General features: G+C 45.1%; 1 protein-coding gene across 1 annotated transcript; it reads left to right on the plus strand.

Annotated features, from left to right (window-relative positions):
• Positions 1 to 18,072: 18,072 nt before the first annotated feature.
• Positions 18,073 to 19,728, plus strand: LOC144113293 (uncharacterized). The gene is made up of 2 exons (XM_077646285.1): positions 18,073 to 18,260; positions 19,452 to 19,728. The coding sequence occupies exons 1-2, from the start codon at positions 18,073 to 18,075 to the stop codon at positions 19,726 to 19,728; spliced, it is 465 nt and encodes a 154-aa protein (XP_077502411.1).
• Positions 19,729 to 22,178: the final 2,450 nt, after the last annotated feature.

Here is a 22,178-nt window from a genome sequence, read left to right on the forward strand (position 1 = left end):
CCTACGCACACAGCCCAGTACTTAAATTTTCATTCCAATCATCCAGTTGCGCACAAAGCCTCCGTCGTCACATCACTGACCAAACGTGCGACACGTGTCTGCAAAAGCCGAGAAGATCAAGAAAAGGAGTTAAAAAGAGTGCACGAAGAACTGTCAGCCAACGGTTATCCGAGCCGCTTCATATCAAAGCTACAAGAACGAGCTGCACATACAGCTACCACTGATTGTAGGACGTATCGAACACGAGCAGGCATTCCATACATGCCTGGTATCAGCGAAGCGTTGTCTCGTGTGTTCTCAAAATACGACTTACGCGTGGCCCACATGCCTGTCAGCAAGCTGCGGAATCAGCTAATGAATGTGAAAGACCGACTACCAAATGAGCAGTTTCCAGGAGTCGTCTACAAAATACCATGCCTGAACTGCAATCATGCCTACATCGGTGAGACAGGGAAGTTCTCAAGACGCATAAAGGACCACCAACGTGATGTAAAAAACAAAAAGCATGCCACAAATGCGCTGGCGGGTCATGCACACGACACTGGCCACCAGATTGACTGGGGCAATGCCTCCATCTTATCTAAGGAAAGAAACCTGACGACGCGCCTTCTGCTGGAATCGCTATTCATCCAAACATCACAAGCAACATTAAACAAGAACGCTGGCCCCATGCCAGGCATCTACGCCCGATCTTTACGTCACATTCTCCGGATATAAATTCGCCACCGCTCTTGTCCTGCTCACTGTGAACAAGAAACCCGTACGGGTTTCGAAACGTCTTTCTTTTTTCGACTATGGTCAGTGACTGCTACTTCACTTCATTGCAAAGAAATTACAGACGCAAATAACGTCGACGTTGGAGACTTGTACAGCGAGTTAATGACGGAACTGTAGAGGCGCTATTTTTTCGCGCAGCATTACAGTTAAGCAAGACTCAGCGACTGTCATGCAGCTTTTGAACAAAATCGGCTAGAAACGTTCCCACTGTCGCATCAGTTCTAGAGGGCCCAGTTTTGCGTGGTTTCGCGCTCATGAATTTTAATGTCGACATGCGCTACTGTACATACATACGAATGCAAATTTTTAATCATGTTTACAGGTGGAAAGCAAGAACAAAATTAGGGGGACACTTAAGCTCCGCCTTAAACGTATGATGCAGTAGTGTTATAGGTCATTTCCGACTTTCTTTCTTAATTGGTACTTATTAATTACACGTCCTATTTAGCATACATCAGTTGGCATACTAGACCATGTGGTACGCCGCAAGACACAAAAGTTCCTCTTTGAACCATGTTGAACAAACGTGTCTCGATGTCGTACAGAGTAACGTATCTGACTGGCTACCCAATTGGGTCATGGGTTCTATTCCCAACTAACTACATCAATATTCCTTTCAGCGGAATAACTTTGCATCCTTATATCTCATAATGACTGTTCAGTCTTGCCACGACCACATAGTCACAATATAACTCGAGTTTTAATCATTTTTATTCCACACCTCAACGTCCGTGTGCCGTCACTCAACGCGCAAAGGCTTTTCCTCCGAACGCCCGCTCTAACGCTGTCGCGTCGCATTCCCCGCACCCTCTCAGAGCAACGGCGCCTGGCGTTTTCTGTCCGTTCGTGAGCAGTGGATCGAATTGACGTAATGATTGTAATGCCACTACCATGTCCGCTATGGTTTTGTTTATTTACAAATGCTGCTGTCTCAACTGTGAGGCATCGCAGTCACTGCAGTGACGTGGAGCGGAGCAACACGTTTTGCAGCATACGCCGTTCTGATTGGCTCAGACCGCCGCAGTCTTCACAGCACTGCAAAGGACTTGCGGATGTTAATTTCTTTTTCTTTTCATTGGGGCGTTATTAGAGAATAAAATTGATCTGCGCAATCAATTTAGATAGGATATAATTTTTCGGAAACTATACTATCACCCTTTCATCAGATTGCACAAAAAGCACGCAGTTTTGTTGGCTTCGAATTGTTTTCACGTGGCATTAATGAAAAACAAGTAGTATGCATTTTTGAAGTAAGCTGAAGCAATATTGCCGGAAGTCACCCGGCGCATCTGAAAATATTTTTAATTTCTTGTCTCATTTCACTAATTTAACCGTTAGATACGACAAAAGTTTTAATTAGAAATTCGTGGTAAAAATTCCAAGATGACGTTGCTTTTGTGATAACGGTTTCTTTTTTCAGACCGTAAAGGGAGCAGGAAATCGAACATGCCTGCATCCCAAAAATGCACATGCAATCAAGAACTGACGCCCCCTGGTTCAGAAAAGACGTTAACAAATGCCTCAGCAAAAAGAAAGACTGTACCGCAGGTCAAAGGAAGCGAACCCTGTCAACGCCTGGCAACAGTACAAAGACGTATCTGCTGCAAACGAAATCACCATTAAGGAGGCTAAAAACAATTGTTTTAACCACACTTTACCCGACTTGCTAAGAAGCAACCCAGCAAAATTCTGGCATGTGATTAACCCTAAGATTAACCATGTTTCCTTGAAAGATGTGGATGGACGTGTGGTACCTACGGTGGCAACACCTGAATTCTTTAACAAGCATTTTACTGCACACTTTACAACCGAATCGCTGGCTTTTAACTTTACTGAACCTCTAGAACCGTTAGTTCTTCACCCATCAGAGCCGGTCGTTATTAGCGCAACTATAATGTTGCCCATTTTATTTAGCGACAACCACTTAATTGCAGCCTTGTTCCGGACGCCATCAACACTAAACTTCTAATAAAGCACACGTGTCGACTACGTTATTAACTTTCATATTTCAAGTCTTTAGATACGGGATGCATTCCAGATGACTGGACAACAGCAAACGTGAGCAAGTTTTTAAACCCGGTTACAGCACGTCTCCGGAAAATTATCGCCCCGTATCATTAACGTCGATTTGTTGCAAGCTGCCTGAATGTATACTTTGTTCGCAGATAATGACCCATCTAAACGACAATAACGTGCTTATTGACAATCAGCATGGCATTAGACAAAAGAAGTGTTGTCAAACACAGTTATTCTAGTTCATAACAGACCTTCATGAATCGGTACACGAATTAATGTGCACTGACGCCATATTTAAAGATTTTTCAAAAGCTTTTGATTGCGTTCCCTATAAAAGACTAATGAAGAAAGTTAACAACCTCAAACTGCACCACGACATCACCCGTTGGATTGACGAATTTTTAAGTAATCGCTCCCAACGCGCAAAAATTAAAGAGAGTTCGTCTAGCAGTTCACGCTTCATATCGAGAGTTCTAAAGGGATACATCTTAGGATTTTGCTATTTATAATTTCTATCAATGACATAACATGTAACATGTCATCTAAAGTACGACTCTTCGCTGATGATTGCGTAATTTATAGAAAGATAGTTGCCCCCCCCCCCTCCTATCTGACGTAGTTATTCTTCAGTCTTATTTAGTGCACCTAAATGAGTGGCGTCAGCTATGGTAGATGGAGATTAACATGAAAACAAAAACAAAGCTAATGACCTTTTCCACGCGTACTAATACGCCTTCAAATGTGTACACAATTAAGGAGAATATAGTTGACAGAACGGATTCTTTCAAGTACCTCGGTGTCTGTTTCAGTGCTGATTTATGTTGTAGCGCCCACATAAATAACACCACTTACAAAGCATTTCAGAAACTGGGACTCATTAAACGTCGTTTATATCTTGCCAACTCCGAGACAAAGCTTCACGCGTATACTACTGTCATAAGGTCAGCTTCAAATTATGCCTCTATAATATGGAATCCAATCAGCGTTTCATTAATTAACCGTCTTGAGTCCGTACAAAGTAAAGCTGTCAGGTTCATCCTTTCGTCATACTCACCGTATCAAAGTGTGTCACTACTAAAGCAAGCTCTCAATATTCCCGACCTTATCATTCGACGCAAGTTCTCTCGTTTATCGTTCTTTCATTCTTTATGCTACAGTGGCCGCCCATTTATAGCTGACCGCATCGCTGCTGCCCATCATATCTCATCTGCGACGGATCATCCCCGTAAAGTGCAGCCCATCTTCGCACGAACGCTAAAATGTAAAACCTCCCCCTTTCTATTGTCTATAGAAGATGGGAACTCGTTGCCCGCTGACATAGTTATATTTCGAACCCTATTCCCTGTTAACAAATATTAAAAACAAGGCTCAGCTTCAGTACCGACGGCCTTTACTTTCGGACTATAACCCCGTCCTCTAAAATTAAAAGTAAGGAAGTTTGTTAGTTTCAGTTAATTAACCGTCTAATTATTAATTCATATCACAGACGCAATGTCCGCCTTGCTGTACAATCCACGAGCACAAACCGCTCCGACGTATAAAATAAAGATGTCTAAATGTTAAAAAAATCACCCTGTAATGTTTCTTGCCCCCGTATGTGTGGCTCTTCGCAGACAACGTTAGAGTAATAGCTATATAGCCCAGCGTCAGGTGTGTTTAAAGACTGCTTAATTGTGTTTGATTTGCACACAATCGAACCAGATATAAACCTTAGTCTAAGTTAGGTGAAAGGCGCTGCACATCAGTGTGATTACGTCATTCGTACCCTAGTTTGTACAAGCTGGCTAGCTAGCGGCTGTGAAAAGAAAAAAAGAGGAAAGAGAAGCAGATCCCATAGGCAGGTATCGTGTCAATTGTTCCGCAGCTTTTCGCCCTGGCCGTAGGTCTACGAAGAGCGAAATGGACGAGATATGTGTTGTCGAATAAAGCCCGCATAACGACTCGACAGTTTTGAATGCGGCTTGCGCGCAGATGACCGACGTGTTTTCAAAACTTTCTGTTCTTGTTTCGCAATGCAGAAAGATTGTCGTGCTGTTTTCGGTTTTATGGCACATAGGCATCTAAGGCCATTATGCGCAAAGCTCGTAATGCGGAAAAAGAGGATTAAAATCTCAATATCAGTATGAATTAGGGCGACGCCATCTGCCCGGCACAAAAGGCAAAGGAAGTGAACTTTTTTAATTTGACTGAATGTTTATTTTTTCCAGTGAAATACAGGAAATAAGCCTCGGACGAAAAGCTACAAGGGTAGCTAGCTTAAGAGGTGCCTGGCGCCCAATAGAGCGAGTTAAAAAAATAATAAAAAGGCAGAGCAACAGAGCATGTGCACATTCACCGGCAAACAAATAACTGAAGCACGACGTGGCATTGTACAGAGCGGCGAAATTTACGCTCGTGAAACAAAGAACTTCAAAAACAAAGTGGTTAGTCATCAAAGAGCCTCGAACAGTGCTCAAGGTTATGCTCATTTAGGCAAGGAAACGAAAGACGGAGACGCATGAAAGAAATAGCGGAAAGTAAAGAACTTGTTTTTTTATATAATGATGACTTAGCGTGCATGGTGAGGTTAACCGAAAACTCTGGTAGCCATATAATTCAGTGCGCATCACTAAGGATGTTGCGAGAACAGCACCGCCCAAAACCCTTCACCCCCGCCAATCTTTTTAAAGCGATAGCTTTAAGCGTCTCGTTCTGCAGAAAATCCGGCAGCGCCAACTGTGGTCCGCGTGAGCGAAAAATCCGGATTCGTCGAAAAGGTGGCTACGTCATGCCTGAAGTGGCGGCCTTTAAAAGTGATTAAAGCAGTAGAGAACTGGTGACTCCAAGGTGGCAATGCGAATCAGACGTCATTAGGACATGTCAGTATGTGAAGTAAATGAATTGCGCTAAAAGGAAAAGTTAGGTAATTTGTCGGTAATCGAACCCCTGACCCTTCGGTAGCGAGTGAGACACGATTCTCATAGGCCACGCAGGCATACACGTACAGCCCGGTTAAGGGTGGTCTTTATATGTATGTATGTCCTGTGGTCTTTCACGTAATGTGGAAACAAGGTCCGCATCTGCGCGAGCGAGAGGAGCCGCTGCCGGGAACCACACTAACGCTATCTCGTGATATCTTTAAAGGCGGAGCCTAAGTGTTCTCCCCAATTTATTTGCTGCTTTGCGAAACGTTGAGCAACGATACGACTGACTCATGCAACTTTGTTTTTTTTTTTTCCCCGCAGCTCTTCAACATTCTATTCAACATATCCCCGACTATCCGCGCTGTAAATGTGCACGCCGGCATATGAACGCTTAGTGCACACACATATTTTCAAGCGTAGACCTTACGTAAAGTTGGTCATGAAAGCGTATTATGCCTCTGCTTCGTTACACTCAAACGCCTTTGTGAACTAAATTGTACCTTTGCGCCGAACAGAGGCGGACGCATGTGAGTCCACTGGATGAAAGAGGAACTTTTGCAGTTCGCGTGACAAATGCTTGTTTTTGGAGCATCTAGCAAGCATGTAAGTTTTCACAGGAATACCTCGATCGACTCGAAACGCTTCCATGTAGGACGCCGATTACGGAATATGCACGTTGGGACGTCGCGCACACATCCAGATAGCACACCCTATAGGCGTTGTCTACGAGCACGCATTTCACTAAAATTAATCGTCCCATGACGTCGGCCTGGACACATGCGCGTAATGTGAGGGCTGTGCGGCGGCCCTGAAACCTTAAAGAGCCCAAGCTCGCTTGCCAATAAAGTTTTCCATCTATCCATTGACCTTGGCAGATATTCAGACAAGTTGTTATGCATCCAGCTAGCAAACAAGTCATCAAAGCTGGTTGGTTTGGTTTGGTTTATGGGGGTTTAACGTCCCAAAGCGACTCAGACTATGAGAGACGCAAAGTGGAGGGCTCCGAATAATTTCGACCACCTGGGGTTCTTTAACGTGCACTGACATCGCACAGTACACCGGCCCCTAGAATTTCGCCTCCATCGAAATTCGACCGCCGCGGCCGGGATCGAACCCGCGTATTTTGGGCCAGCAGCCGAGCGCCGTAATCACTCCGCCACCGCGGCAGCTAGTCAACAAAGCTGCTAAATTAATCGTGTAGGAGAAGTAGCGTGACTCCAAATGTTTCAATTTGCAGTTTCAGAGGCGTTCCTGGGGCAAGAGTAAGGTAAACTTCAAATAATAATTGGTCTTTTTGGGAAATGAAATGGCGCAGTATATCGCCTAGTATATCGTTGGACACCTGAACCGCGCCGTAAGGGAAGGGAGAAAGGAGGGAGTGAAAGAAGAAAGGAAGTAATAGGCGCCGTAGTGGAGGGCTCCGGAATAATTTCGACCACCTGGGGATCTTTAACGTGCACTGACATCGCACAGCACACGGGCGCCTTAGCGTTTTTCCTCCATAAAAACGCAGCCGCCGCGGTCGGGTTCGAACCCGGGAACTCCGGCTCAGTAGTCGAGCGCCCTAACCACTGAGCCACCGCGGCGGGTCTTCATTCTTCATTCATTCTCATTCTTTTTGTACAAAATCTACATGTATAACTTTTTTTTTTTGTACTGCTCTCACAGTTGCCTGCCGCCGGCTTTCAGGCCTCGTCAAGATGTCCCCACAGCTTTTTGCCTGGAAGACCGTCAACATTGTGACATTGAAAATGAAGGCGAATTTGAATTTGAAATTTGGGGAGGTTGTGATCGCTGATTCCAGGTATTAGATTTATACTTGTTACATTATCAGGGGTTGATGTCAACAGGAGGGCCATACCATCACTCCCTGAAGGTAGTAGTTGGGTTTCCCCCTTAAAGTGGCGATGAGAGGAAACACCTTGTTGATGATGAAATCGGGGTTTCTTGACCCGGTGGTTCTAATTCGCTAACGTTCACGTTACTCGAGGAAAGGCGAAGGTTAACTATTTATTTACAACATAAATAAAACCAGAAGAAACAAAGCAAGGGGAAAAGTGTTTACATGACTAAACCGTTGATCAGACGAATTCAGCCCTCGTTCAACCAAGCGCCTTGTTTTTAAACCCTCTGTCTCTGCCCTTAGCGGGGACAGCAACCAATAAGTTTACAAGCGACTCACCTCACCAATCGGTGGTCAGGGAAAGGAAAATAAGGTTCCCGCCAACTAATCACACATTGCGGAAAGAGTGCTGATCAAACATTTGGGAAAGGAGAGGTTGCAATCAAATACGCAAACAGCAAAAACGCGATCACCCTCTCCCACGGCACAGCGGTTACCACTTTCCTAACATTTGTTTTCTCTTTCGCACACGCGACAAACATATGCCGACGAGACGATCACTAAAGTTGTTTACAGAACACACCGAAAGAGAAGAAGACAGTCGTTACGGGAATAGTGCGTTTCCGGTCACTCGGATAATACTCATCCGTATCTCGTGCATTCCCGAAGCCTCAGCAACCCCTTAACAACGCACACATGTCGACACCTGTACATGGTTAGGCTTCTATGCCCGTGACTGCGCGGAGGAGATAAGGACGTCCGCCGCACGCAGGGGAGGCCGGCACTGGACGGGTCCCTTTGTTGGCGCCTTCCGACACCACTGGAGGGGCCTTCCTTGCGAACACAAGACCAACGAGTTCGCGGAAATGTCAGCGAGCTCCACAGTAGTGATCCTGTACTAGGCTCAAAAATTGTATGGATTGTGCTCATGTACTGGGCAGACAAAAGGGAGAAGTTAATAGTTTAACTGAAGTCACCGAAGATGGGCACCAGTACCATGCAGCAATACACCTCCATTGAGAGGGTTTCAAATTGGGCTACTTGGTAGCTAACATAGTCAAACATAATGACAGAGATAAGACAATGATGGAGCTGTGGGAAGCTTACTGCTTGGAATCGGGAAAAGAGGGGACTTGTGTAAGTGACCCTTCATTTTTGCTTTCCAGACAAGAAAAGCAATTCTTGGAAAAGTTATATCAAAGGTAGACCAATCTGCTGGAAGTCTTTTTTTGATGCTTGTTCATACGATATGAAAGTTGCTGCTTTAAATGTGTTTTTTAATTATGTTTTGACATGTGAAGCTTACTTATGTGTGCAAACCACAATAAACTTCAATGGACAGTTTGCGCACCAGTGTTTGCGCTGCCCCTGTGTTGTCCCCAGTCAGTTCAAAAGCGCACTTATGTTTGACCATCTACATTCTCTGTATTACATTGTCTGTCTTTTTTCCTTTGCGAACTTTGTTGGATATCAATAATTTAATGCCTGAAGTGCCTGTGTGTGTAAATACCGGAAAATTATTTTGTTGCCTTTGAATAATAATAATAATTGGTTTTTTGGGGAAAGGAAATGGCGCAGTATCTGTCTCATATATCGTTGGACACCTGAACCGCGCCGTTAGGGAAGGGATAAGGAAGAGAGTGAAAGAAGAAAGGAAGGAGGTGCCGTAGTGGAGGGCTCCGGAATAATTTCGACCACCTGGGGATCTTTAACGTGCTACTACCATCGCTAGTGTGAAACATGTTTTGAGATTTCGTCCTTTCGGTCTTCGACCCATTTCAAGCATAACTGCAGGGCTGAAAACATTGTTATTGTTATGCTGACCATGCACTTTCGAAATTCGCAGCAGGAAAGTAACTGGTTTAGCAATTGGACGTACGTTTATTTTGATCAGAGACTGTTTGGTCTGTTGGATGCAGGGTTTGGAAGTGAGAGTTGATATTCGGACAAATTCGGCAGGTACTTTTGGCACAAATAATAATAATAATTGGTTTTTGGGGAAAGGAAATGGCGTACTATGTCTCATCTTTGGACACCTGAACCGCGCCGTAAAGGAAGGGATAAAGGAGGGAGTGAAAGAAGAAAGGAGAAGAGACGTGTCGTAGTGGAGGGCTCTGGAATAATTTCGAACACCTGGGTACTCTTACCCTGCACTGACATCGCACAGCACACGGGCGCCTTAACGTTTTGCCTCAACAACAACAACAATAATAATAATAATAATAATATTAATAATAATAATAATAATAATAATAATAATAATTATTGGTTTTGGGGAAAAGAAAATGGCGCAGTATTTGTCTCATATATCGTTGGACACCTGAACCGCGCCGTAAGGGAAGGGATAAAGGAGGGAGTGAAATATAATTATAATTGGTTTTTTGGGGAAAGGAAATGGCGCAGTATCTGGCTCATATCGTTGGACACCTGAACCGCGCCGTAAGGGAAGGAATAACGGAGGGACTGAAAGAAGAAAGGAATAGGTGCCGTAGTGGTGGGATCCGGAATAATTTCGACCACCTGAGAATCTTTAACGTGCACTGAAAACGCACAGCACACGGGCGCGTTAGCGTTTTTCCTCCATAAAAACGCAGCCGCCGCGATCGGGTTCGAACCCGGGAACTCCGAATCAGTAGTCGAGCGCCCTAACCACTGAGCCACCTAGGCGGGTGAGGGAGTGAAAGAAGAAAAGAAGAATGAGGTGCCGAAGTGGAGGGCTCCAGAATAATTTCGACCACCTGGGGATCTTTAACGTGCACTGACATCGCACAGCACACGGACGAATTTCGATTTCGCGCGGTTCAGGTCGCCGAGATTCGAGGTGGATACTGCGGCATTTATTTTCCCGAAAAACCAATTTTCATTGTCACTTCACCCGCCGCGGTGGCTCAGTGGTTAGGGCGCTCGACTACTGATCCAGAGTTCCCGGGTTCGAACCCGACTGCGGTGGCTGCGTTTTTATGGAGGCAAAACGCTAATGCGCCCGTGTGCTGTGAATGTCAGTGCACGTTAACGATCCCCAGGCGGTCGAAATTATTCCGGAGCCCTCCCCTACGGCACCTCTTTCTTCCTTTCATCTTAAACTTCCTCCTTCATCCCTTACCTTACGGCGCGGTTCAGGTGTCCGCCGATATATGAGACAGATACAGCACCATTTACTTTCCCCCAAAACGAATTATTATTATTATTATTATCATTATTATTATTATTATTATTATTATTATTATTATTATTATTATTATTATTATTATTATTATTATTATTATTATTATATTATTATTATTATTATTATTATTATTATTATTATTATTATTATTATTATTATTATTATTATTATTATTATTATTATTATTATTATTATTATTATTATTATTATTATTATTATTATTATTATTATTATTATTACTCTCGCCACGGGGATTTTTCGAACATTTCTGGCAATTTTAAATTGAAAAAAATATTTGGAAGCTTACTCGTCTGAAAAGGCCTTAGCTCCTCTCTAAAATATGTTCGGCGAACATCCCGAAAATATGGAATATCAAGTGTGGCGAAATTTGCGGCAGAACACAGCCTTGGCTCACGATGAAAGTTTTTCGATCGAACGTACCTTCCCACATCGCTTGTCGACAAAAGCTCATAATTTACCTTGGTGAGGCTTTGTTAGCTGATATTAACAAAAAAAAGAAATATTGTTCGTGCTACCTGCCATTCTCCGTAAGCGTAAACGGCGATTGGAGACTGCCACTGAAATCAACAACAACAACAAAAAAACGCGACCTCTCTGTATTTCAATGGAGTGAGAATGAAACGACTTATCAAATGACCCACCTTGGGCCTCCGGGCTCTCAAATTCTTATGGCGTCTGCTAGTAGGCTCACCTACTCGCAAATAATAATGTATTGTTGTATGGTTGTAGTACATCGGATTGTTTTATTTTTTAGCTTTATGGGCTTGAAGAGGAAGCTCCTGCAAGAAATCGATGAACGAATCAACGACATTCTTCGAAATAATTATTTTGTTGCAGGGAGCGTGCTCAACCCTCGCCAGAAACTGCGAGTTTTTCAGACGTCAGTGGCAGCAGGCCTAAGGGAACCGACACACGGAGAGGCTACGGCCATCGTGGAGAGTCTGCTCGTCGAGGAACAGGTGCTACTCAAATGCCTTTCTACATACTGCTTGCAGGGCTTATCTTGATTTGGTCGGAGCACGGACAACTAATGTTTACCGGTTCATCAGTTCTTCTAAATTAGCAGCCTGGTTGCTTGCACACATTATGTAAGTGAAGCCCTTCATAAAATTTTGTTCGGCCTGCGAACACAAGACTATCGTTCAAGGATGGCCGCTTTGCTAGCTGCTCTTATGACAGACGTTCAGGCCTTGCTATTTAATATCTTCTGAGAAAGGCAGATGCTAAAGACTAATTCACTTCAAATAAAAAGGACCTTCCACAAAGCTTCGACTTACGTGTCTCTTTTGTCTTTTTCAGAGCCAGCCCGTTGTAACGAGCGCCACGGCTTCTGGGAGCTCTCGCGACCCACCGGCTTGAGACGGACATGATTCGTACGCGTTTTTAGGCAGTGTGATCCCCCCGGGTCACCCTGCAGAAAGCTCCGAGCTTGACACCTACTTGAGGTCTGCGAGCTGGCCTGAAGGATGCTTCTCATTTTGGAAAAAGAATGGGCCGGAATATCCCCGACTGTCCACACTGGCTCTATCCGTTTTGGTGTGCCGGCTTCATCGGGGTCAGTGGAGCGACTCTTTTCTACTTCAGGGGCACTCCAAAGAGCCAGGAGAGCGTCCCTACTGCCCAGAACTGTTCATCAGCTTGTCCTGATTTCCGAACATATACGGAAGAGAAGCTGCGGAATCGGGAACAGAGAGAGTGAATGTATTTTCATCTCACTGCATTGTGCGAATTATAAGAATTATTTGCCACTTTTTGTCTTTTTGCCATCGTCTTGCCTTCATTGTCGCTATCATCCCGCGGTTCCTGCGCTAACTTGAGCGTTTCCATTACTACCGTATAGCGCGACATAATTAACAAAAAGATAAATCTGTTCTTAGTATTTCTTGGACATTGCATGCATAAGAAAGGTGAAAAATAAGGTGGCGTGAGTAACAAAAATTCCGAGTTCTTTCCAATGTGAAAATGTAAAACACTTAAGATGACCTTGCTGGTAGGCCTAGAGGTCTCTAGCTGCCACTTTAATCTCCCACCAATCTCCCGCGATATAGCAAGCCACGGCTAATAAATACCAACGAGACCAAGCGCGGCGACTAATAAACATTTCTCGCGAATGCAACCGCCACAGAAATTAAATACTGAAATGAAATTGCTCTACGTCATTATCTCGACCAGAAGCGTAATCTGCACCCCGATTAACTGCCTAACTCATCACGACTCAGATCGTGACACAAATAATAAATGTGAGCCCGGACTCACCACGACTCGGATCGCGATCTGAATGTGAGCCCGGACTCACCATTACTCAGATCGAGATCTGAACGTGAGTCCGGACTCTCACGACTCAGAACATGATCTGAACGTGAGTCCGGACTCATTTACGACTCAGATCATGATCTGAACGTGAGGTCGGACTCACTCACGACTCAGATCATGATCTGAACGTGAGGTCGGACTCACTCACGACTCATATTATGTGAGCGTGAGTCCGGACTCATTTACGACTCAGATCATAATCTGAACGTGAATACGGACTCACAACTCAGATCATGGTCTGAAATGAGCGTGCGCGAGCCCGTGTGAGTCCACTCATGAGTGATTTTGCCGACCTATGGTTCCAGGTCAAAGTCTTGCGCATTCATGGAAACCTTGGGCCTATTTATTACCAGAAAATTGCGGATATATTGTTCTTGTGGTGAAATGCATTGCAGGCCGTATTGTTTCGCAGGCGCGGCGTGGCGCGTATTTGAAACCCTTGAAGGGTTTTTCGGAGGAGTGAGAACTGCAGTTCCCTTTCCCTTCATGATATTTGGACCACTGACGACGACTGAGAAGCCACACTATGCTCTTAACTTATGACAAGGTGGTACACAAAAGAGGCAAGCGACCCGCCAGCGTTGGAGCACCGTTTACTTTTCACTTTGTGCGCCAGCTGCGAAGCATTACCACTTTAGGACGTCCAGCTTGTTTTTTTTTTGCAAGCACAAGTGATGTATTGACTATCTGTCTTGTGTTCTCTTTGTAAATTTATTCATATTTGCTTTTAAGGAAGGCAGTGATCTTTGTATTGAGCATTTCAGTACCATCATGGTTTTGGCTCATGTCTACCCTTTGTGTACTCATTCTTTATCTTGCCCTGGAATGAACTATTTCCCACAACACCAACTATTTATTAAATACTGCCTGCCTGTAATGTCCACTTGTTCCGAAGAGAAGACAAGCGCGCCAGATAGAAAGAGTCATTGTTGAATTATGGATGTATAAAGCTGCCTGTCATTATAGGTACACTTCTCTTTACAACTTACATTGAAATAATTTCGGCACGACGAAATTTGCAGAACGGAATAAACGAGACATTCTGTCCAACTCCACCCCGAGTCAAGCGTGGGTAACACGCAAGCAATTTGAAATTTGCGCCAGTGAAACAAAAAAGACTTGTGTGGCAGTTGTTTTAACTAACCGCTGGGCGAGCTAAAACCGATTGGGCGATGCTTAAGCAATCTGAAATTTGCTCCAGTGAAACCGAAAAAGGAAATGTGGGCCAGCAGCTTCACCAACCGCTAGGTGCCTTATAATCGATTTGAGCGGCACGCGAAAAATTGAAAATTGATTGTTGAGGAAAGGAAATGGCGCAGTATCTGTCTCACATATCGGCGGACACCTGAACCGCACCGCAAGGGGAGGGACAAAGGAGGGAGTGAAAGAAGAAAGGAATAAAGAGGTGCCGTAGTGGAGGGTTCCGGAATAATTTCGACCATCTGGGGCCGTATTACGCAACTGTCACAAATTCTGTCAAAAGTTATTGACAGTGACGTCAAAATGACGAAGCGAAGAGACGTCACCGCTGGATGCAACGAGGAATCAGCCAATTGCAGCAGGACGGCGCCCCGAGAGTATTTATTTGCACGGCGAGAGGGCCGCCTTCTAATTGTTTGTAAAAAGACAATGAATGCGCAGCGATCAAAATAACTAACGTTTTATTTTGCCAGAAGATTGTGTTTAAATTCGAAAATATCAAGCAAAACAAAAAGCGTTCTATGTTGTGCTACTAAATTGTCTGGCGCGTAACTTTTGCCGTTGCGGGGAAGCGCTGACGGCGGTGAAACGTAAAACCGCTTTCAACGAAAGCAGCCGATTCCACGCCGTGTTATTGTTTTTTATGCGGCGTCTGAAATCAAGCTAGTGTGCGGTTGACCTAAGTGCGCAGATAGATTTGAACGAATGCACTGAAGGGTACGTGTCTACCGAGCAAACTTGTAAGAAGCGCTTGGTACGAAATCGTCGAAGAGAACTTGTTGAAGTCTGTGTTGTTCGGTTCTTTCGATCGATGACAAATATGCCAAAAGGCGAGGTGTTGCAGTATATGTGATGTGTGGTTATCCGTTTCTGTTCCCTTGGGAAACAGAAGACGACCACGAACTGCAATTTGCTGGGAAAAACTAAGTGCTTTGCCAGCATAACAGTGATTTATTTATATGTAGCCGTGGCACAGAGGTGACCGTGGGAACCCACCCCTTCTTCGCGCTAAGTTGGCAGATTGCCTCCAACACCCGCTGTACGCATTTGCTTACCATCGGTTGTGCGATGCCGACGTGCGCCTCGTAACCAACGGCAGCTTGAAAGCCACCGGAAGCAAAGAACCGCAGTGCACACACCACCTGCCGCCACACCGACAGCGCGTTCGCAAGCAAATTTCCTCCCAGTTCATCGACGACTTCGCCGCAAAGCCACTCCATAGTCTGCTTATCCAGTCGAAAAAGGCGTCGAAACAGCTCGTCTGGCAAGTCAAACGAGTCTTTGTGCGCCCTCCTTCGCCGTTCCTTGCGCTGGCGCAGCCGGCTCAGTCGTATCGCCGCGTACACCGCCACCATTTTCTGTCACAAAGGCAACGGTCAAATTGACCGCCTCGAGGCTGTCACAAAAACTGTCAATTAGCGGCTGCATAATTAGGTGTGCAACGTCAACACTTCTACCACATCCGTAACGTAATCTGCAACCACCCATGACGCAAAAAAAGCGAAATGGCCGCCGTCCACGGCCGACCAATAGGAGCGAGGCTAATTGACACCTTTATGACAAGTATTTGACAATTTCGCTTATTGACAGTTGCGTAATCCGGCCCCTGGGCATCTTTAATGTGCACCGACTCCTTAGCTAGCGTTTTGCCTCCATCGCAACGCGGCCGTCGCGGTTGGGTTCGAACCCGGGAACTCCGGATAAGTAGCCGAGCGCCTAAATACTGAGCCACCGCGGCGGGCAAGAAATCCGAAATTCACATCAATGAAACCGAAACAGGAAGTGCGGGCCAGTTGCTATCTCCAATCGCTAGATGCGCTAAAATCCACAGTACCGCTGTGGTCCTATGTGGTGAAGGAACAGCGCTAAGTAGGGGACAGGAGACAAACATGGAAGCATAAACACGGGCGCTGACTATCAACTGAATCTTTATTTCGGAGCACAAACACATATGAGGTGGCAGTAAGGGGGGCGGTACATTGAGGCATGCGCGGTCACAGGGGAACAGTGAATAGTCTCTTCAAACAATGGAAGTAATAAATTCCTGAAGCTGAGAATGACGGATGGGTGAAGGCGATAAAACTGTTAAAAGCTGCACGGTGTAGAGGGCCGTCACGCGAACTAAGAAGAAACAGATGAAGGATTGAACAGGATGCGAAAGTATGGCGCCAAAGGTGTTTTGAGTGTTTAAAACTGGTGAAAACGATAGTAAAAGAACGATAAAATGTTGCGGTGCAGAGGGCAAACACATAAAAAGGAAAATACATTCAGCAAAACTGAAGCTTAAAAGTGGCCAAAATGGTTAGAAAGTCTGTTAAAACCAGAAAGTTTGGCTGCTAAAACACAGAAATACCAAGGGTCAAGCAACCGCTCAAAACGCATGGCCAGCTGCCCTCAGGATTATCAATTCTTTCTCAGATAGACAGATAGACGGAGTGCTAACACAGTAGTCCTTGGCACGACGGATTTCAATAGCTTCAATTATCTACCTAGATAAACGATCTCGTACTTTGCCGATAATCGCGCATCCATCGTACACTGGGGTGCAGGTGTCGCTTTTACATTTCTTGCAGTGTTTGGCAAGGTTTCTGGAGATGGCAATACTGCTCATGTTATTCTTGTGTTCTTGCAGCCTGATATTTATGCATCTCCCCGTTTGACCAATGTATTTCTTTCCGCAAGACAGGGGGACTGATTATATGACACCTGTGGCGCAAGAAACGTGGGGATTATCATGCGTCTGCCCAAAGCCACGAGGAACTTGATTACTGTTGACTCTCTTGCAGAGTGAAGAGAGCTTATTGGGTCCCGAAAACACCACGTCCACGCCTGCTCGTTTGCCAATTTTTTTCAGGCAATGGCTAACGTTTTGCAGGTAGGGTACAACGACACCTTTTTTGCGGTCGTTTCCATTGGCAGCTAGTGGACGCTGTTCATGGCGTTTTTTAATCAGGCATTCGGCTACTGCTGTCAGGAGCTGCAAGGGGTAGCACGCTGCAAGGAGGCGCCTATCTGCTTGTGAAGACTTTCTTGAAGGAGATGATCACAGGATTTCTGAAGGGCGTTGCGAAGGCACAGGCTGATAATGCCTCGCTTTACTAACTACACCATGCAATACCAACTAGCCCGTCAACTCGTTCTTCTAAAGGTCCTATGTGGTCTATAGGGGGAGCGTCCTCTTGCGCGCGCCCGTTATATTCCGTTTCAAATGTCATGTGCAACGCTGCCAAAGCTAGCGCTCTTTTTCGCGCTGCCTGCATCCGCGACAGAAAATAGTACGTTGCTTGTGGTGAGCGAAAAATAGCAAATGCTTTGCCGGCAGGCTTCGTAGATAAAACATTTGTCATGTGCGTGACAAAAAACGCTCTTATTGCGAGCGATCGAGATCTGTGATCTTGTATTTTGCGTTTGTCGTCTTTTTCCATTCCACGTTATCGCTGTCCCCGCAACCCTGGCCGCCGTGTTTACTTTTCCGGCTCCCTTTCACTTTTGAGAGAATGGCGTCCAGCACAGCGGCCGCGGCCACCTCTCCTGTACGCATTTTCGCGAAGGTTCGTACATCCAAGCTGTCAAAGTACGCCAATCAAGTAATTGCAAACGTGTACTCCCGTACCAGGACCCGTTTTCCGGAGAAGTCTGTTCGGGAAGCACTGAGTGCTGCGAACGAGGATACCAGAGTATCTCCCTGTACCGTTGCCAAAATCAAGGCGGAGCGTCTGTGTGGGCCTTTGGCGGCTCCCAAGGAAAAACTGCGCAACGTGAAGATTTCAAGCTCGCGAACAGTCAAGAATGACAGCTTCACTGTCCATACCGTCCGTCTGAAAGTGCACAGTATGCACGCGAAGAGCGAAGTCCCAGCATTGAACAGTGTGCTTAAGGCAGTCAATGAGGATGACGACCGGCCGAACTTCAAGAAAAAGACGTTGTGCAAGTTGATGAAGGACGTCATATTCACATCTGAAAAAGGAAAATGGAACCTTGCGCTGATCGAGAGAAGTGACATCATTGCCTGGCGTCGCAGGTACCTGCGGGCGATCAAAAAAATCCGAAGACAGGGCAGGTATGAGCAGTTCCTTGCTTATTTTCTTACGCAGCACGTTTAGACTGGCTTCATTTAGAGCTTGATGTTAGCGTTGCAACCTCGTAGTCGTAACAGTAAGCGTTGCTTCAGAATAACACATTTAAAAGAAATCGTCTTGACCACGTTGCTGTTGCCGACCTTTTCGTAGAGGTGACGTTCCATGGCCAGTTTTGCGCTACGTTTGGGTGGGGCACATGTCTGAATTTAATCGCTAAATCCCAATTGGTGCAGCAAGCAAAAACAACAAAACTGCCATAAATGTGGTAGCATTGCAATGGGTATAATAAAAACATAGGGTCACTGACGAAGTCAAAATTTTAAAGAAAACGTATTGACGTTTCGGAAGCCCTACGGCTTCCTTGTTCACAATGGGTGAAACCAGGCAAAAGCATGCGTTTATATCTTATTCAAAAATGCGTCGTAATGATCTTGCGTAGTCAGCAGGCAGATTTCCTTGCGTCCGATTTAGTGTACCGGGAGTGGTTTGTATCATCAAGGACTCTAGATACAGGCGTCTAGAAGTGATTCGTTCTCTGGCAAGCACACGTGCCCCGTCCCAATTGATGACATGTCCAGTCTCTTGCACGTGTTCGGCCAGAGCGTTAGCAGCACTGCGTCCTTTCGCCACGTCATTTTTGTGCTGCTGGATCCGTCTGCACCAGTTTCCGGATTCCCCGATATAATTCCGGTCGCAATCTTCACACGGAATCTTGACTACATTGCAATGGGTAGTGCCATCTCGTCGTCACCGTAGGAACGAATGAACACCCACTGTACGCTGCCCGTCGCTCCGGCGGCGTGAGTTACTGGCGCTACTGCTGCGAACGTTGGCAATTTTTGTTCGCTGTCGCCGCAAGCAAAGAGATTTCAAATAATGCCGAATTAGTCAAGTACCCCCTGCAAACATACAGTGAATATAAACCGGCCATTATATTCCGCCTGGGCGCGAAGTATAAGCCCGAACAAGGGAGCAATAAAGCCGAGGTAATTCTTTTTCTCGATTGTCTTTGAGCGGCTGTTAGCGAGACAGTGGTCAGCAGTGTGTTTCAGTGCGTTGCCTACTTATATGCTGCAGTTTGTTTGTTTACTTAGAAGTATTAACTCGTGCGCTTGGTTGCTTCGCATTTACAGGTGCATTATCTACCTGGATGAAACCTGGGTCAAGGCAGGACACACAAAAGAATATGTCTGGCAGGACAAGACTGTGAAGTCATCTCAGGATGCCTTCCTGAAAGGTTTAACAACGGAATTGGCTGCGCCTTCGGGCAAAGGGGCCCGTTTGATCCTTGTACATGTTGTGGGCAGTGCAACAGGATTCGTGCGAGACGCTGCTGACTTCTTCAGAGCAAAAAAGGGAAACCATGCTGACTACCACTCTGAGATGAACTGCCTCTACTTTAAGAAGTAGTTCACCGACAAGATTTTGCCAAACATTGCGGCCAATAGCATTGTCGTCATGGACACTGTTCCATATCATAGCGTGACTCTTGAAAAAGCCCCTACCAAGTCTACGCCCAAAGCTGATATTCAGGTTTGGCTCACAAAGAAAGGTGTTTGTTCCGTGTTCACAGGACGTGGTGAGGGCAGAACTGCTGGAGCTTTCTCAAAAGGTAAACACACCCAGCGTTGTGTACCACATCGACAGCCTGGCAGCTACCCATGGCCACGCAGTGCTTCGTTTACCACCATACCAATGCGGGTTCAATCCCATTGAACTTGTCTGGAGCCAGGTGAAGGGATGCATCGCAAGTTGCAACGAATGTTTGCCTTTCGCTGAAGTGGAAAAGCTCCTGCCGGAAGCACTGGCATGTGTAAGCCAGGAAAACTGGCAACAATTTTGCGCTCATCTGGAGCAAGTTGATGCTGAATCATGACAACATCATATGATTTTTGACGCTGAAATTGAACCGGTTGTTTTCAGCATTTGTGAATCGTGCTACTCCTCCTCTGATGAGTCGAGGACTCATTTTAGTGATGAAGATCTAAGTGGCATCGAGGAACTTTTTGACTTCGAATGGATGTGTAATACACATGCTACTGAGAAGAGAGAGAGGACTCATCGGCATGCTGTGATCACCTTTGTGCGTGTATGGATGGAAAGGTGAAAATATGTGTGCCTGTGGGTGTGTGTGTTGATCAGTCTACCGATGAAAGAGAGGGCTCATCGGCATGCTGTGATCACTCTTGTGTGTGCATGTGTGTAAAGCACATGCTCATTAGCATGAAATTGTATCAGGCAGTAACTTGTAGTGTAGGTGTTGAGGTGGATGTAAAGGACGTGGTGGTAGCGGCGGAGGAGGAGGTTGTGGGGTGGTGGTGGTGCGTGGTCGTGTTAATTGTGTCTGTATAGAAGTAGAATTTGTAAGGGAGTGCAAACAGTACTTTTTTCATTTAGAATATGAATAGTGTTATACGTCGTCAATGTGTGCAGTTTTTGGGAGATTCATTACAGAAAAATACAGCGGCCCTTAATCAAGCGTTGTGTCAATTATTCGAAAAGTATATGAAAACCTGACAGCAATTTCGATTCGTTTAAAATAATTTTTAACATGTACTGTTTGATTCATTCGACTAGTTGAATAGGAATTTACTCAATTTTGCAGGCCAAAAATTTCGAACGTTCAGACACCCCTAAGAATGGACCTTATTTTGTGTGTGAGGGTTGGGAATGGTATGTATGGGTGTCTGATCTTCATGTACTGAAAAGGGAGTCCTGGTTTGGTGTTGTCTTGCGTCACTGTCAATCTCTGGTCGTTTTGACATGTTATGCAGTGCTGAAGTGCCAGTGTTGAGGTAGCCAGTACTGTATGTTTTGTCCTTAATTTCTGGGGTTGTGAATGATTTCAAGCTGGCTCTTCCTCGGTTCAGTGTGAATTTCTTTCGAGTGATGTCTTTGTTAGTACATGTCCCAGGAACTTGATTTTGTTCACTGAAAATGCACTGCTTTTTGAACCCTGTCCAGACATTGGTCTGGTTCTCGTTGTATGAAATGTTGTTCGATGGCCTGCACATTTTTTTTTAAATTTTGGAGCACTTGACTGATTGTGTGTTGGTGTACCTCCACTGCACGTGTCCTTTGTGTGCACTGTATGCACTGTGATCCATGCATTGGCTGTTTCCAGAAAAAACCATTTCTCTCAGACACCGCGGGGTCAACATTCTTTGTTGTCCTGTCTCATTTATTGTTTGCTCTTTGAAAATATTTCTTGATAGCGTTGTACAACTTTTACTGCATTCTTACTTGGCCTTCCCACTGCTCGGAACTCTTTTTGCCTTGCTGCATGAAAATCGTGCCTGAGCAGCTTCTGCTCTTCTAGGAGAGCAGGGAAATCAGACAAGCTGACTTGCCTCTGTATTGCCTTCAGATACATTTGTGCCCGACAACAAATCTGCATCTCTTGAGGCAGTACTGTTTTCTGTCACTCTGTGAATCAAGACTATGTTCTAAATTTAACGCTTAACACTGGAAAACAAGCCATATTGGGGTGGTGTGTGTATAGATGATTTGATCCATCAGTTTAAATATACTGCTCTTCTGCCGCATAGCCTAGCCCAGTAATAAAGCTCTTATAAATGACAAAGGAAAATGCGCTTTGCTTAAGAACGAAAAATATCTTAACAAAAACAAAACAATTGCAGATATGCACAAGAATGTTGCATATATACAGCCAGAAAATAGGCGAATAAAGAGTCTAGAATATGTTTTCTAAATTAACAGACATCTTCCTTCTGAACTTTACGATCAGTAAAAAATAACTGCTCTCGCCAAGTCCTTTGGGCTACTCTACAGCACAGTGCTAAAGTCGGTCACAGACTCTTTTGGCGAAAACTGGATCTGCCGCTAACCGGTTGTAAGGA

This window comes from Amblyomma americanum, chromosome 1, assembly GCF_052857255.1.
Source record: "Amblyomma americanum isolate KBUSLIRL-KWMA chromosome 1, ASM5285725v1, whole genome shotgun sequence".
NCBI classification, from domain to species: Eukaryota; Metazoa; Arthropoda; class Arachnida; order Ixodida; family Ixodidae; genus Amblyomma; species Amblyomma americanum.

Bases quoted from the DNA above. Each gene is read 5' to 3' on its own strand.
- LOC144113293 (XM_077646285.1), top strand. From the start codon at position 18,073: ATGCACGCGAAGAGCGAAGTCCCAGCATTGAACAGTGTGCTTAAGGCA. The intron at 18,261-19,451 runs GTACCTGCGGGC...TCGCATTTACAG, and splicing joins ATCATTGCCTGGCGTCGCAG to GTGCATTATCTACCTGGATG.